At 34.8% G+C, this 16,991-nt stretch overlaps 1 protein-coding gene across 1 annotated transcript in view; it reads left to right on the top strand.

Annotated features, from left to right (window-relative positions):
* The window catches only part of LOC129228269 (mitoguardin-like), a 90,242-nt gene that overhangs the window by 17,716 nt on the left and 55,535 nt on the right, over positions 1-16,991 (top strand). Inside the window, exons 2-4 of the mRNA XM_054862938.1 lie at positions 3,119-3,241; positions 3,321-3,421; positions 11,784-11,948. Of these exons, the coding sequence (XP_054718913.1) occupies positions 3,132-3,241; positions 3,321-3,421; positions 11,784-11,948 (376 nt within the window). The 5' untranslated portion in view covers positions 3,119-3,131. The remainder of the gene's footprint in view (positions 1-3,118; positions 3,242-3,320; positions 3,422-11,783; positions 11,949-16,991) is intronic.

Genomic DNA, 16,991 nt, shown 5'->3' with positions numbered 1-16,991 from the left:
TAAGCTTTAAAATAAAGCGTAAATCAAAGAAATCGATCAAGAATTGAAGAAAATCTGGCGTAGAAACCAAAAACAGGCTACAGAAATAATATATAAGGATTACTATTAAAAATATTAGATTCATATTGCTTTTTAAAATTTATTTATTTTTAAAAGCTAGGGGGGTGAAAGGGCCTCCTTAGCAGCCCCTTACCGGTGCTGCGAGGGAGGCGTACTGCAGCACCAGAAAGCGTAATGGACATAAGCGTGAGATTAATAATTTTTGTGATGCATTTTGTGACTTTCCCCTATCTGGTTAATTAAATTTTATTTTTGAAAGCCAGGGGGTGAAAATGCACCAGACTGCCAGCAATTAATGAACATAAACATGAGATTAATATCTTTCTTGATTTTCTTAGTAGTTTAAGTTTTCTGTAGCTTGGGTTGTGTTTAAAATAAATTTAATTTTATTTATGTAACACAAATAATTATTTTTAGAAAGTTTAAATATTAAAAAAATATTTAATTTTTTTTTTAACCGGGAGGGAGGGGGAGGAGTGCATTAATGGTCTGGCCCCCTGACTTTTTCAAGGTACGAGCCGCCATTGCAACAGAGTGAACATTTATTTTACCAACATGTAAAGAAATTGTACGGGAAACGATACGTTCCAATGCATTGAATGAAGTGGTTAAAGTGCCAATTCCAGGTGATGTTATCAGGCGACTAATTAATGACATGATGGAGGATATTAAAAATAATGGTTGTGATACACTACAAGTAGCTGATTTTTTTTTTTTTTTTAAGTTCAAGTTTTTTTAATTTCAATCAACAGATATAAAAGGCTCGCTATTCTTGCTGATGAGGACGGCAATCAAGATCATTTTATTTTGTGCAAAAAACTTTCTCATCATGCAACGCGTAATGAAATATTCTGCATTACAGCTAAATAAATAAAAAACAACAGGATTCAGTGTAACAACTGCACACCCACATGCTGTGAGTAGTTGCAAAGATGGGAAATATCAAAGAATTCATGTTGAATGCGAAAATAAAATTCAGGTTCTCAAATTGGTTTCCTCCATCGTGAAACTCTCCTGGAAAACAATACGACATATGAGCTGAAGTTAAGCCATGGTTGAGGCAGTAAAAACCATCAACTTCATACATTTAAGACCACTTAATTCTCATATTTTCATTGTACTTTTGGAAGACTTAGGGCAGATAATCACTCCCGGCTTCGTCACATGGCGGTTCGCTGTTTTTTTTTTTTTTTGAAAAGCAAGGTCTAGCAAAGAATTTTTGAGTGGAGGGATGAGGTACAAATTTCTGATGTCTCTCGACAAAACGAAACATACCAGTTTATTACAAGATAAATATTTTCTGGAAAAACAAGCGAACGTGGCTGATATTTTTTAGAATCTTAACGAACTGAATCGAAGAATTCATGGACGTGGTGAGTATCGTGTTCATATGTATGCACAATTAAACGGATTCAAACCAAAAATTCAATAGTGGAGAGAGGAATTTGATCGTGGTCCGCTGGAAATGTTTAAACAGACCAACTATAGTTGGGGTAAAACTAGAATGACAGTATTATGAAGGCTAAACAAATTCTAATTACAGCATTATGATGCTGCCAGGTTAGGTTTGCCCCAACTATATATACACCTTGAAAGAAAAGCTTAAAATGGTGGTAGGCCATGAAACAGAACAAAGTTTAAGCAGAACTTCAAGTTGACATATAACTATATGACTGGGTCCGTGATCCGTTGAGGCATCAGCAAGGAACTTTCTTCATAAGAAAAAATTATTGATCTCTGGAGCGACCACTCCTTAAAACTGGGGTTTAGCGCCTTTGAACATATATTAGCTCTTAGTAAAAGGAGTATACCTAAAAATTTCTGATCACGTTATTCATGAGCTGTTACTGTAACCGTTATTCTTAGCATTGACAACAACAAAACAAAAAAAAAAACAAAATATTACGGCTACGTCCTCGATTTAAAAACTTCCCATAGCTCTTCTCATCATAGAGCTGAATAAATAGCGCCACTTTCCCTCAAGACAGGCATAACTTTCACAGTCGTGTTAAATGAAAGTTTGGGACTTGCTGGTTATAATAATTACTAAAATTTATGATGGACTTTAATTCAATTTCTTAAAAAACTGAAATATTTGAAAGATTAAATGTTAAATCTATATGTGAATGCTTTTTTCCCTTCCTTGCTTCAATTAGTGAGTGATGAAAACATTGCCCATATTGAGATATGAAATTTAATTCAGTGTGCCGCAAGAATCGAACCAACTATCAAGTGTGCCATGAAGTAAAAAATGTTGAGACGCACTGTCTTACTGTAAATATCGAGGTTCAATGTGTTGGTGTTGAGAAAAAAAAACAGATAATCTGCAGCAGCATATATCCGCACCTCATTAACTTTTCAGTTTTTTAACAGATCATTCATGGGTTATACGCAAGAGAATACTAAAGGGTGTTTTTGTTAGAGGTATAGAACTTTAAGTTGGCATCACTGTTTGATATGTGTGCCATTTTGATAGCTGTCACTTATTTTGTGTTCAGTTCGGTTTGCCATTTCATCATGAATAGACAACAAGGCGGTGCAACATGCCACACAGTTCATGTCGCAATTGATTTATTGAAAGAAATGTTCGGTGAACGAATAATTTCGCGTGAGAAAATTGGACTTTCTCCGAGCCCGCCGAGGTGGCTATATGCCAGAAATCATATTTAAATAAAAATGGCAAAGAATCATCTTTCGAATAAAGCAACATTCATCTCAATTAACAACATTTAACTGTGTTTTATTTGAACCTAAAGTTTCCTACCTCTAAAAAAAACATCCTTTATGTTACATGAAATGAGGTGCGCCTTGCAGCATCCCCTCATTTTGTGGCGCGTGGGGTGATTGCCCAGCCCTTGGGACGGCCCTGACCAAAGTTATATATAATACCTTTACAATCAGTCTATCCCTATCTTACTGAAATTTAATGAAATCTGTTTTTTAAAATAAGTATTTTGGTTCATTAGATTGCATCTTTTAAAGTTTTTGATGATATTGTGATTGAATGTGTTTGATGATCTCTTTTTTTCACTAATTATGATGAACAACTTTATTATAGCTTTAAGGATATAATGGATTTTAAGCCAACTTTAAAATTCTTGCCACTTCCTGTTTCACAGAATGCAAAAATTACATTTCTCTCTGTAACTCTAGGCATAACGTTATTAGGATTGGTTGCAAAGTAAGTAGGTTCTGTGTTTGCATATTAAAAAATGTTTATCGTCACTCCAACTGAAAATTTATTATTTTACAAATTTCAGATTATTACGCAGAAGACGTAGAAAAGGCTCAAAAAGTGGTGAGAAACCTCAAGCTAATAGAACAAAAAATGACTCCTATGCTAATGTTGGTTCTAATGGAGGTATTCAATTTATTTCACTTTTACATTTATCTTATTTTTTTACTGTTTGAAAGTTCATTTTTAACACTGCTTTCAAAAGTATCCTACTTCTTCATGTAAGTTATAAAATTTCCTACATTTTACAACTAGCTGACCCATGCAAAGGCATTGGCGCTCAACAGAAGAAGTTCAAATATCCAATTCTTAAAGTATTTTTTTGAATACCAAAAGTGTTATTTGTTAGCTCATTTTTCACTGATAGCGGTGAATAAGGATTGCAATACTGGTATACTGAATACCGGTATTTCGAGCAATTTTGCAATTTTGTAATCCCGGTATTTGCTGAGGAAAATACTGGTATTTTCGGTATTATCTGAAAATAATAAATAGTTTTAGTTCAAGAATTTTCAAGTTAACGTATTAAATATCTACTTATATTTTAAATGTACATTTATTTTCCCATGATACAGAACCAAAATCAATCTATTGATACAAAAATTTAGCTTCAAAAGCATGAACTTATAGAATATCATTAAACAAACGTATTTTGTGCACCATGTATTTATTCTTTCTATTTCGCCTGATCGCTCCTTTTTCTTTTTGTGAAAGTTAATTTCGAGTGTAATTTTAAATGCTTCCCCCCTTGTCCAATGAACAATTTATTCAAACCATCAATTACAGGAATGCTTGATTTTTTTTCCCTTAAATATTTGTCGCAACTGTACTAAATTTTGACAAAAACTTTCTTATTATGACAATTTGTTGGCACCAGTATTGGTTTGTTGTGCCTTCTCGCTATTTGGTTTCATACTTGGCAAGATAATATTTAGAAATTATATATTACCTTGAAATTTTGCACAGAGGAAAAGCATAAGTATGTTCCACAAATTCAAAGATATTTTCAGATATTTACATAATTATAATTGCAAAGAATTTTAAAAAGAAAGCTAAAATGAATAAGAGAAACCAACAAGTTCAAAGTTATTCAAGTTTATCGTAAATTTCAAAGTATAATCTCTTCTTCTTCTTCAAGGATTAGACATGAAGCCTATTCCGAATTCTTGGTTGCCCCACCTCTTCTTGGGCCTACCACGGTCTCGTTTGCCCCTTGTCTGTAATAAAGGGCTGCTCTTGGAAGTCTCCCTCGTGCCATACGTCAAACATGGTTTTTACAATCGTTACAATATTTCGTAATTTTTTCATTGAGGCTTAATATCTGTAATTCCCTTTGAATAGATTCGTTCCTTATTTTGTCTAGGATAGTGCAGTTCTTTAGTGATCGCAAATACTTCATCTCTGCTGCTTAAATTCAACTAGTTTCTTGACTGTTCGAAGTCCATGATTCAGAGTCGTATAGTAAGGTTGGCCCCGCCATAACCTTATAGAACTTCAGTTGTGTTTTCTTTCTAGTTTTTCTCTTTAGGGTTCTTGTAAGGGTCCCGCATAAGTGTTGAAACCTATGTAGTTTGTTTTGGGCATCATTGTCGTGGTCAAAGATGATGTCACATCCTAGGTAGTTGAAGTGCTTCACCTGTTCAATAATTCTATTATCAATAACAATTTTACTTCTGATTGGCTCTTTACCCCTAAATGCCATTGTTTTAGTTTTCGGGATTGAGATCTTCATATTATATTCTTGGCATATCTTGTGGAGTATGTAGGTGGATCTTTGAAGATCGTCTTCATTTGATTGGATAATAATCTGGTCATCAGCAAAGAGTAATGTATTAACATAGGTTGATATATTTAGGTTAATACCAGCATTAACTAATGCTTTCCAAGTTCACAGGATATCATCAATATAAATATTGAAATGGGTCAGGAAAGAAATTTCAACTAGCTTTAAATTAAAACAATAATAGAAATTCCCACAATACGAAAGAAACACACACACACAAGGGTTTATTCAAAAATGACATGGAACAGACTGATTTTTTTTGGAACTGATGTGATATACCCCACCCTTGGCGACTTTTTCCTGTTGGCGCCAAGAAAGCGTCGCCAAGAAAACTATGTATGACGACATATGTCATACATCGTTCTTAGCGATGCTTTTTTAGCGCCAACAGGAAAAAATCAGATAAAAAAAATGATCAAAGCACTTCAGAACACTATCTATATATATAAAACGCTTATGCGTGGCGCAAAACGAGCCTTTATTTCTTTCTCTCCGTTGGCAACGATCCGCTTTGTTTACGATCGTTGTTTACAAGTGCTGCCGACTCGCTTCTAGCGTTAGATGTCTAGCGTTAGAAATTTTAGTTTTGAATGAGTGTTTTCGATCACTTGAATATAATTTACAAAGAAGAAAGCAGTGTGCTTGGGAGTCTCTAGATGAAAGATTTAAACGCTGAGCGGTAAGAAATGCTGCCGATAGGATTAGACGCGCAAACGCACGCCGTGAACTGGGAATTGCAAATCGAGTGATTTCTGTGTAAGTGTTTTCAAACATATTTCCGGTATAATCATGCACTTTACTGGAGAAAAGAGTTGAAATGACAGTGATAGTAATGAAACTGGAGAAAAATATTATTTTATTTTTAAAAAAATGCTAATAATAACACTGATACTTATATCCTCGAATACCACTTATTTTATCCGATACTAACGTGCCTTTTAAATTCAAACGTGAACAATTTCCTGTTAGATTAGCCTTCCTAATAACTATAAATAATGCACAGAGTCAAACTTTTGATAAATTTTTTTTAGTTTGACAAAACCACTTTTCAGTTACAGACATGTCATATGTAAGGCATTCAAAAGTCATAGTATCTGAAAACCCAGAAATTTTCTATTGTGTATCCAGAGAAGTATTATGATTTTCTTCTTTTTTAAAAAAAAATCCTTTGCAAAGTTAATGTTGATGTCAAAAGGTAAATTGCCCTTAACCATAGTGCTTACAAAAAATAAAGTTCCCTACTTACGAGGGCTGCAGAGTCGGAGGAAAATGTCTTACTCCGACTACAGGATTTTTAGAGACTATGACTCCTTTACCCAAAATTAGTCTGACTCTGGCTGTGACTCCTCAAATATTGGGAGAGCTGCGAATTTTGAGAGAAAATTACTGACTCCGTCTCTTGAAATTTTAAACCTTTGACTCCGACTCCTTTACCATAAAACCAGTCCGACTCCACAGCCCTGCTATAGCTTACCATGAAAAGAAGGTTGATGACCTTAATGCAAAAACATCATTTGTAATAGGTTGTTTGTTATTATTTTGGAATAGATAGGATTAGCGAGACCATGCCTCTTACTCTTTGGTGCTTTCTGGAAGATTCTACCTATTACAAATGATGTTTCCCTTAAAGGTCATCCGCCTTCTTTTCGTGGTCAAGCTTAACTAACTGCAACCTGTAAATACTGAATTTTTTTTCCAAACAAATTTTTTATATACAGTGAAGCACCGCTTATACGTTTTTGAAGGGACTATGAAAAAAGCGTACAAATGAAAAAATGTATAATTGGTAAAGAAAATATATATTAGACCCTCCAGGGACAATTTAAAAAACGTATAATTGATAAAAACGAATAGAAGAGAAACGTATAAACCGTGCTTCACTGTACTATGTTATTCCACATAGACTAAATGAATTTATTGGACAATTCTCATTGCAAAACATGTCGCTTAGTTTTGCAATGCATTGAAATTAAGAACTGAACAACAATGACAAAGTAGAACAACAAATTGAATCGTGAAGACCGGAAGAGCAAAACATTTCACATACTTTTGCAATGGCATTGATGTTAAGAACTGAGCCACAGTGGCAAAGTAAAGCAACAAATTGAATCGGGAAACCTGATTTTACTGCTAATATGTTTTCACAAAATCATTTTGACCCTCTGTTTTATTTATAGTTATTAGGAAGGCTAATCTAAGAGGAAATTGTTTACGTTTGAACTTAAAAGGCATATTGCTATCGAATGAAATAAATGATATCCGAGGTATTTCAAATATTAGTGTTATATAATAATCAATAATTTTTTTTTGCTACAATAATATTTTTCTCCAGTTTTACAATTATCAGTCTTAGGTCAACCCTTTTTTTCCAGTAAAGTGCATGATTAGTCCGTAAATGTATTCGGAAACACTTGCGAAATTCTTTCGATTTGAAGACGGTGTAAATTTGTGCACCTTAGCGTATCGGCAGCATTTCTGACCAATCTGCGTTTAGATCTTTCATTTAAAGACTTCATAGCCCACTGCTCTCTTCTTCGTAAATTATATTCAAGTGTTCTGAAGCCCAGAGGTAGCCCTTCCACACTGCAGGTTCGGGTTCAATCTCCGGGTTGGGCATGATTGATTCAGCTGTTCATTCCTTCAGTGGGTCGATAAAATAAGTACCAAGTATGCTTGGGAACTAAACCCAGGGGGTTCCGCATTAGGCTGACCTCTTAAACGAAAATATCTGCCTAGCACACCAGAGCGCTTGATCAGAAGGAGTGAGATGGGTACAGTAGGCCTTGGGCCCTCTTAAGCTGTCGTGCCACTGGATTTGGTTTCTTGACTCTTAAAACACTCATTCTAACATTTTTTGACTAAATCGCTGCTTTCAGAGAATGTCAAAAGTTGCTTGCTCTTTGCAACTGTTAGACATTTTGAAACATATATATACACATATTTTGACACTAAACATAGTATACTTAATGACCATGAAATGGTTTTAAGTGTGTTAACATTGTAGGGTTTTTTTCACTGCAATTTCTTTTGCATTCAGAAAATGTAGGAAAGAAAGATTATATTATGTTTGTAAATTTAGTACAAAAATATCCCTTTGCATACTTCTCTCAAAAGATAATGGAATTGCAAACTTTTGCTTTATAATAATCCACTGCATGAGTTGCATGTCAAAGTAATTTTCCCCTTTTAAATGTATGAAAATAATAAGTGTTATGATATTCATATTAAGAAAAGAAAAACTACTTTTTAAGATAAAGATAAAACTAGACCAATATTTGGTGACCGGTGAGCGAGCGTAGCGAGCTCGGATCGCGAAGCGATCCGAAGGAACTGCGTAAGCAGTTCCGGGGGTTGGCGAGCGTTAGCGAGCAGGGGGCGATCGCCCCCTAGTATATATAAAAACAACATAAAAGCACAACAAAAAACATCACGAATATATGCTTCAAAAATGTACAGGGCCGGGGTTTTTTGTAAACATATTAAAATACAATGAAATAAATTATTGTATTAATTACAAGTCGAAATTAATGCATTAATTGTTTTTTCATCATTTCTCCGGGATACGAGCCCTCGGTCTCATAGTACTTTCGTAATGAGACCTCGGCTCGCCGGCCCTGCCTCGGTCTCATTACGAAAGTACTATGAGACCTCTGGCTCGCCAGGACCTCGCTCCGCTCGGGTCCGTTATCCCTCCGACTGTTAATATACATTACAGTCGGAGTATGGTCACAATTATGTATATTTATGTATATTATGCATATTCATGTGTATGTACACCCAAGGGTGGCTCCTTCCGTTCAGTGTACAATAATGACACAGTTTTAAGTGTGAAATATGCACCATTATTGTGCAGATTTATTAATAAAATTCAGCATTTTTAAGAGTACAACCGAAAGAACTTTCAATTGTTAACATAAAATTCAGTACCTAAAGGAGGCATGTTAATAGAATTTCTAAATAATTCGTGGCATCGATAAGAATTAACTTTTAAAACAAAATAACCGTACTATTTCTGTAAAATTAATTTACATACAGTAAAAATAAAGTTAAAAACTACAAGAACCCCTCAAGGATTTGTAAAAACAAAGAATTTTGGAAGTGAGAGGTTTTTTTTGAATTCGAAAATAAAGAACTTACCTTTTTATATGGTATAAATATTCACACTCAGTCTAAAACAAAACATCATCTGACAATGGCGCGTTACAGATACACACCACGTTGGAGTTAACTTTTAATTAACCTTCAAGTTTGAAGAAACTGGCATTTTCTAATGTTTTTACTTCAAAACACAACTACTGAATCTAAACTAACACAAAATAAGCATTCCTGTAAGGTATATTGCACAAAACAACACGTATCTCTCCTGCGTAAAACCAAGTAAAGAACCCAAGTAAACAAGTTCGAACAAGTTTCCCTTCTCGTTGCCAACCGCAGGTTAGTTTCACCAGGGATGCCATGCTTAAAAATTTATCACCTCATTGGCGAGAAAAATATTTCAATTTTGTGCAAAAAATCGGATGTCGCCAAATGGGGGGGGGGGGGGGTATATCACATCTGTACCTTTTTTTTTAAGATAAAATACTTTTAGACAATTAAATTAGAGGAGGAGTATCATGCATTGTTAACAGTACCACCAACCTGACTGAATTTAGAAAGAGTTGTTTCAACTCTAGGAAAGTTGAGCACTAAAATAAGTTCCAGGCTAAGAGACAATTTAATAGATGTTTTTTACTAGTATTGATTTTTTTTTAATGACATTTGATCCTTCATTTTATATTTGTTCACAATTACGTTTTCATAATAATACAATTTTTGTACAAAATTATGAAACATGGCAATGAAACAAATATGTTTTCAAGTAATTTTTGAGAATTTCAAATACCGGTATTAACACCAGTATTCCAGTGTCTCATTTTAAAAATACCGAATACCGGTATTGAGTTTTTGGTCTAGTATTGCAATCCCTAGCGGTTGTAGCAATCTTTAAAATGATGTTTAATTTTGAAGTTTGATGAAATATTAAGTAAGTTGTGGCATACCCCCCCCCCCCCCCCCCCCCAAAAAAAAAACACCTTTTAGAAATAATATCCTGTTTGCCTCTGAGAAGTTGAGCTATGGCCTTGGGAAAGTCTATTTCTTGCAATGGAGAGCTATCAGTAAGAAGAGGAATTGTTTGACGCAGAGTTGGGCTATGATTGCAACCCTTTTTATAGGCGAGAAAATCCTCTACCTCTTGCCACTTCTTACCTGAATAGTAATATTGCTCGCCAAATGGGCAATAACACTGCAAACTAAATCTGCAAGCTCTTAAGCCATTTTTCCTCACCCCTATTTCAACTAATGGAATTGTTTAATCGGGCAGCGAAGCTCAACTTGCCAGAGATGGACAGTATATGACACTGATTTACCAAGTTAAAATAGAGGCTTTTTTTTCTGATTTCAATGTAATGGCACTATACAACTGGTTTAGAATCTTGGCTTCAATGAGTTTAGATTGTATATGTTTGAAAATTTAGAGTGGAGTTCTGCTGAAAAAAAAAAAACCTTATTCTGCTTAAAACGATATTTTCAACCTATGGGGAGTCGGACGCATGGCCAAAGCATTACGGAGGGAGTTTACACCTTTTTAGAACCATTTCAGAATCTTTTTTTAAATGTTTAAAATGAAAATAATATTATTTTAAATTCTTACTCTGATAACCTTAATTCTGAACAATTAAGTCTACATTATGCTTTCCATGATAGAAATGTCTTCGTAACCTTTCTAGTGGTATCGCTTGCTATTCCTGTTACAATACTTTCTTAAGTCTATCACTGATAGTGCGTTTTCATTTATATATAGCTCATTTCAGCAGGCCAAATGCACGATAGTCTATAGGAAAAGCATCAGGGGACTTTGCAGGAATGTGTTAAAAAGGCATATGCACAATACCAGTATATATATATATATATATATATATATCAAGTTTATTTTTTTCAATTAATGCAGTTGTACTCTTCAAGTTATGATTGATCGCTTTGTCTTAGTCCCTGTTTCACATTTTCAAAATTGCTCTGATAAAGAAATTTAATTTTTTCTTCTAATATTGAACGTAAAACATTCTCCTGATCATAAAATGAGTTTATTTTAATATTTAAAAAAAAACTCTTTTTACTTTTAATTTCCCACTAACAGAAACTTGACAATCATAATTTCTTTACTGAAACTTGCTTCACGTTCTTGGAAACAAGATTGGACATTTTTTCTTTGTGCTGTCTGTAGTAAATGCAGAGTGCCCACCCCCTCAAGAACAAGGATGCACCTCCTTCCAAATACCATAAAGATCCCCCAAAGCGAGAACCCCCCCCCCCCAAAAAAAAAGAAGAAAATACTCCTCAAAACCGCTCACTGAAACTAACAATGGCTCAGTTTGCCATGACCCCCCCCCCTCCAAGGTAAATGAATGTATTTTTGTCTGGAATCATTCATACAAAACCTAGTGGCTTAATAACTATTATCGCAAAAGAAATTGAAATCTAAATAGAAAATTTTTCAATTCAACACCATAAAAATTCAAATTTGTAGAGCACACACATAATAAAAACCTTTTAGAATTAATTTCATTGTTTATAAATAGAAGAAGTAAAATACAGAAAAAATGTTATTGTTTGGTAATATATATTATGCATATTCCTGTTTGAAGAAATGTGATTTAATTGTTTCAGACATCATCCCTGGTAGAGTTGGCACAAGTTTGAGTATTTATCGGCATCACCGCCAAGGGTCAATATGCAGTGACCGGCAATCCATTCACTCCATCCTGACTGCCAACTTAACCATGGATACTGGTGCATCAACAGAATTAACACCTCAGCAGTTAGGAACAATGGGTATTGTTTTTCAAACTATAAAATGTTATGAATATATAACTCATACATTTTTGAGCCAAACAAATAGATGATCTAATTTATTTGTTTTAATGTTGAAATATTTAATGAATTACATCAGTTTCAACATTTTTTTTAAATTGATTTTCTTCAATTGTGTCAAAGGCTCTTTTGCTGTCTCTTGTTCACAAGTAAAGCTGCCTTCTAAATATCTATGATTGTCTACCAATATATATTTTTTAAAAATCATGTGCAAATCTGCGGCATTTCTGCTATTAATCTGCAAGCAGCCCAAAAAGAGGAAGAAATAAAATAATAATGTGAATAACATTGAACATTGATAGAGTCATCGTTTGAAAACTTTAAAATAATAGGGCAGTACCTAAGATGATCACCTTCCATCTCACCCTGGCGACACAGAGGACATCAGGGCGAATCCTTTACTCCAATTCTATGCAGATGCTTTTGCAAATAGTCATGTCCAGTGATTACACGAAAACAAGCCACTCCAACAGACCGAGGCAATAAATTGGGGGTTTTATTACTTTTATGAGCTGGGAATTCCACTTTTTACTCACAGCTGCATCACTATATGAAGAAATCAAGTCCTTTTTTAGTTTGTTAAAAACAATTCGTTTAATGTTAGGCGGAGGCAGAGGAGAATCTGGTTGTCTGCCAATGTGGCAATAAGGTGGGTGTATCCTAGTTTTCAAAACAAGATTTGAATGAGTGGAAAACTAAGTGCTTCTATTTTGCTCATTTAGTATCAACTTGACTGATTTTCTTTCCTGAAGAAATTCAGTGTCAATATTGTGACGAGTGCTTTTCTCATGAAGAACAAACAATCCTTTTGTCTCAGCTAAACAAAATAAAGGAGCAGTTGCAATAATTATTTCATATTTTGTATTTATCATAAATTATCTTTAAGCAACAGTTACACTTGAATGGTTGAACACTTTTTGTATAACTGTTAAGTGTCATTAGTTTATGTTAATGATAATCCTAAGTAACTAATGCTGATATAACAAGTTGTATTTTTAATGCTAAAAATAATTATTTCAGACTCTTCAAAGCTATGTAATTTTTTGTATCTCATAAAATAAGTTACAATTGACACATTTAAAATTAAAAGTTCGAACTATTCTTATTTGTAAATCATGGTTAAAATCTTGTAGTTAATTTATGTTGCACTAGGGGATTCTTGCTCCCAGGGCCAGACAGGGCCGTTAAAACGACCTGGGCGATTACACAAAACTGGCCCTTAGATCAAGGATACATTTATTCCCCCCTCCTCCCCCGGTTTAGGAGGGTGTTATTACAAGATTGAAGTGTTGGCAGTACAAACCTCATCGTAAGTGTTATATTCTCAGAGTTCAGGGTTTCTCCTCCCGAAAGTTTATAAAATTGTATTTTTATAAATGCATGTTAGTCAATCTTTAGTAGTGTTGAGGGAGGGAGAGAAGTTCAAGGGCCCTGGCCCAGTGATTTTTCAAAGTAGAAACTTTAAAAACTCGCGTGCATTGTGATTCGATTATGATGGTGGGGAGGAGTCCGGGAACACCATTGGAAAAATTTTGAAATTGTAGTTCTAAAAACGCAGTTTTAGACTATCCCTGGTCATGTTGAGAGAGAAGAGATTTGGAGGCCCTCCTCCGGAAATGTTTTGAAATTGAATTCTTAAATAATCTTGAAATTGAGCGGAGGAGTTTTCTGAGAATATCTTCCCGGAAATTTGCTGAAATCGTAGTTTTAAAAGCGCAGTTTTCGACTGTATTTGCGTGGGTGACCCGAGGTGCTTGCAAGTGAGATACTGTGGGTTACAAGATAGGATTCGGAGGGACAGACGTGGAACCCTCGAGCTGCCATTCGAGAGGTGTTGGTTGGGTTGGAGAATGGCAAGAGAAAATGAGTAGCAGGAGTCTTGTTCCACGGGGGAGTGTCGAGAGAGGATACCTTTTCTATAAGGTACTGTTTGTGAGAGGAAGGGGGTGGGGTCCGAAAATTTTTCGAACCTGAAATTCCTGAAACGCTGTTGTAGTTGATCTCCAATGATGTTATGAGAAGAGGGGGTTTAAGGGCTCTCCCCCAAAAATTGTTTAGAAGTGTTGCCCGTAAACGAAATTTTAGATGATCTTTAATAGTGGAGAGGGTGCATTACAAAGGATTATGAAGATTTTTCCTCCTCTGGGAGTTTTTTGAAATTGAAATCCCCTAAATACGCAAGTGTAGGTTGCAGTTGTGATGTTTGGGAACTCTCCCTGGGAATTGTTTCTTCGTCGAAGTTTCAAATAATGATGGGGAGGGCAAGTTTCTTAGTCTGCTTAATCAAAATTTAATTTCTTCATATTTGTTGGTTGCAATTGTGAGGTTTGGAAAGTCTCCCCCAGTATGCTTTCAAAAAGTTTTTAAAACACAATTCTAAGGCTACCCTTGACCACGTAAAATGAAGGAATAAGGTTCTTGGCTGTCCTATCTTATTTATTCCAATTATGGTTATAACTATTGTGGGAAATAAACCCTCAGTTTTTCTTCTCCCAAACCATAGGACTGATTTAGTTACTTTGTGCTGCCTAGTATTTTTATCTGTATATCTAATGGTGGCTCCAATAAAAAGAATTTTTAAAATTTTGGACTGATGTTGTGTACTTTGCTGCGATACCTTTAGGTCTTTTTTTCCACTTTTTAAATTCCTAATATCATTCTTCCTGAATCTCTTGAATAAGGTTTTTTTTTAAATTCTTGTCAGCCTAGTCGGAAACTAGGCGCCCGCCCACAGGATCGCAGTACTAGTTTTTTAAGTGTTAATGAGGATATTATTTGAAATTTCTGCTTTAAAAGCTAATTACAAAAAAACTATTCAAGTTCTTTAAAAAAAACTACAGTCCTGGGTATACATCCCTGGAGTCTGAAAACATTTTGTCCCAAACTTTAAGGCTGTAGGTTCTATTCGGTTTCCTGCACATAAGACAGACAAATTCAATTTCTTTACTATAATTCTTTTTTTATATATAATGCATAGAGATTTCTTTCATATCTAGTAAAGCTTTTTTGATATGATCGCAGAAATTTTTGAATTTTCAGCCAAACATTGAGCATGAGACAGAAAATATATGTGAAAATCAAATGGCTCAAGCGGTATCATATTTAGCTGATATGATGAATGAAGATAGAACAATTAAACTCCATTATGTCAAAATCACACCTAATATTATAAAATTTGAAGTGAGACCCATGGGCGTCGCGGCCGGGGGGGTCCAAGGGGTCCGGACCCCTCCAATATTTGAGGATCGAACCCCCTCAATATTTGAAAATCGGACCCCCTCGATAATTGTCAAGATGAAATTCATTATTTTGGGGAAATTATTTTTGCTTTGAAGACTTTAAACAGTTGCATAATACATAATTTACCATGTTCAATTCATATCAAATAAAACAAAATGAACATCGAAAAAAAATGAACTAAAAAAAAAACAAAATAGGTGATGTGTATAGTGAACGGAAAGTGGGGAAGTGAACTACATTGACAAACCATTGTTCTTCTCTCTGCGCACACTAGGTTCAGTAGAGGATGCTAGAAAGGGGACAACTTCTCCCGAATGCAATGTCAACCATCCATAGTTGAGTCTAAAGCGTATATGGACACTCCCCCCCCCCTTTTTTTTACGACTCTCGTGCTAATAAGTCAACAGAAGTCAGACGGGGATCTGAGTTTCTGCCCCTTTCTTTCTTATCTCGTTTCTCGGCGCTTCCAGGTTTCTGTTTCGAGTTTTGCAGTGTTTGTTTCGCCGATTCGATTCAATTTATAGCGACCCCGATGTTACCCAAACAAAATGAGACACCAGACCTCTTTGGCGGTTTTTTGCAGCTGGAAACAACACCCTGGCCAAAGGATGTACAAAAATTTAGAATACCACTTACAAGGAGAGGTTACGGTCTCGGAAATTCAGATCGGAATGAGATTTGGTAGATTAGTAGTATCCTTTAAGGGTACTCTCAGGGTAAAGTAATAAAGCGCACTATCCATAAAATTCCGAGAAAACAGCCTTTAAAGATTTGCGCGCAACTTATAAACTAGTAGAGATTGTTCGTAAACAAGCGCCTGGTGGTCATGTGGGCAGCGCTCTGGGGTTCCATGCGTCCTATCCGAGTTCAAATCCACTGCAAGTTTCTTTTTTGTTCATTTATAAAGTGACTGTTACAGCTTTGTGCAATTTGAATTGAAGATAATGCGAAATTTTTGAACACGTAAAGCACTTTAATAGAGAAAATGGAGATAAATTAAATCGATACAAGTTAAAATTTGAATTACAACGGCTACAAAATCACTGTAGAGCTTAATTTATAGATGATTTTTAACAATATAGTTGTTATTTATATACATACACCAGAATTATATTTATCATAAAAACATGGAAAACAAAAACTGTTTTGACATCTCGCACAATTTATAAAGGAAGATTGCTTACAGGAACAACTTCTTTGTAAAAGAGTCGTTGGAACATACTTCATTTACATTCAGGAAAATTTCTCTTTTGTCAGAAAGTTTAGAAGTATACCAGGCATCGAATCATTTTATCAAAAATTGGTGATGACAGTTGATGATGGACAATTGATTGTATTTTATGCAGTCTTCACGGGTATTCATTTCTCTATTATTTTCAACGAGATACGCGCAATTTTGTATACGTTTTATTAAATTCTTTACCTGTCTATAAAAATGGAAGCGAGAAATTGAACTTGATATGATTCTGATGCAATCAAATGATTTTCAGTAAGCAAGCTCTCGTAATAAACGACAGCATCTTTTAATCTCTGCTTCAACATTTCACTGTGCAATGAATTTTTATCCATTTTGTTAACAGATTTTATTTGTTTCAGGGTTACTTCAATAACCGACCATTTCGATTCACAATATTTAAAAAACTCAAATCCTTTTTCACGGTATAGAATTTTCCAGTCTAATATACAGCACAGACGATAAATAAATTTAATGATGAAAACAAACATGAACATTGCAGACGATAATTAGATGGAAAATAAAGAGTT

This window comes from Uloborus diversus, chromosome 8, assembly GCF_026930045.1.
Source record: "Uloborus diversus isolate 005 chromosome 8, Udiv.v.3.1, whole genome shotgun sequence".
Lineage (NCBI taxonomy): Eukaryota > Metazoa > Arthropoda > Arachnida > Araneae > Uloboridae > Uloborus > Uloborus diversus.
This window is presented reverse-complemented; position numbering and strand designations above follow the sequence as displayed.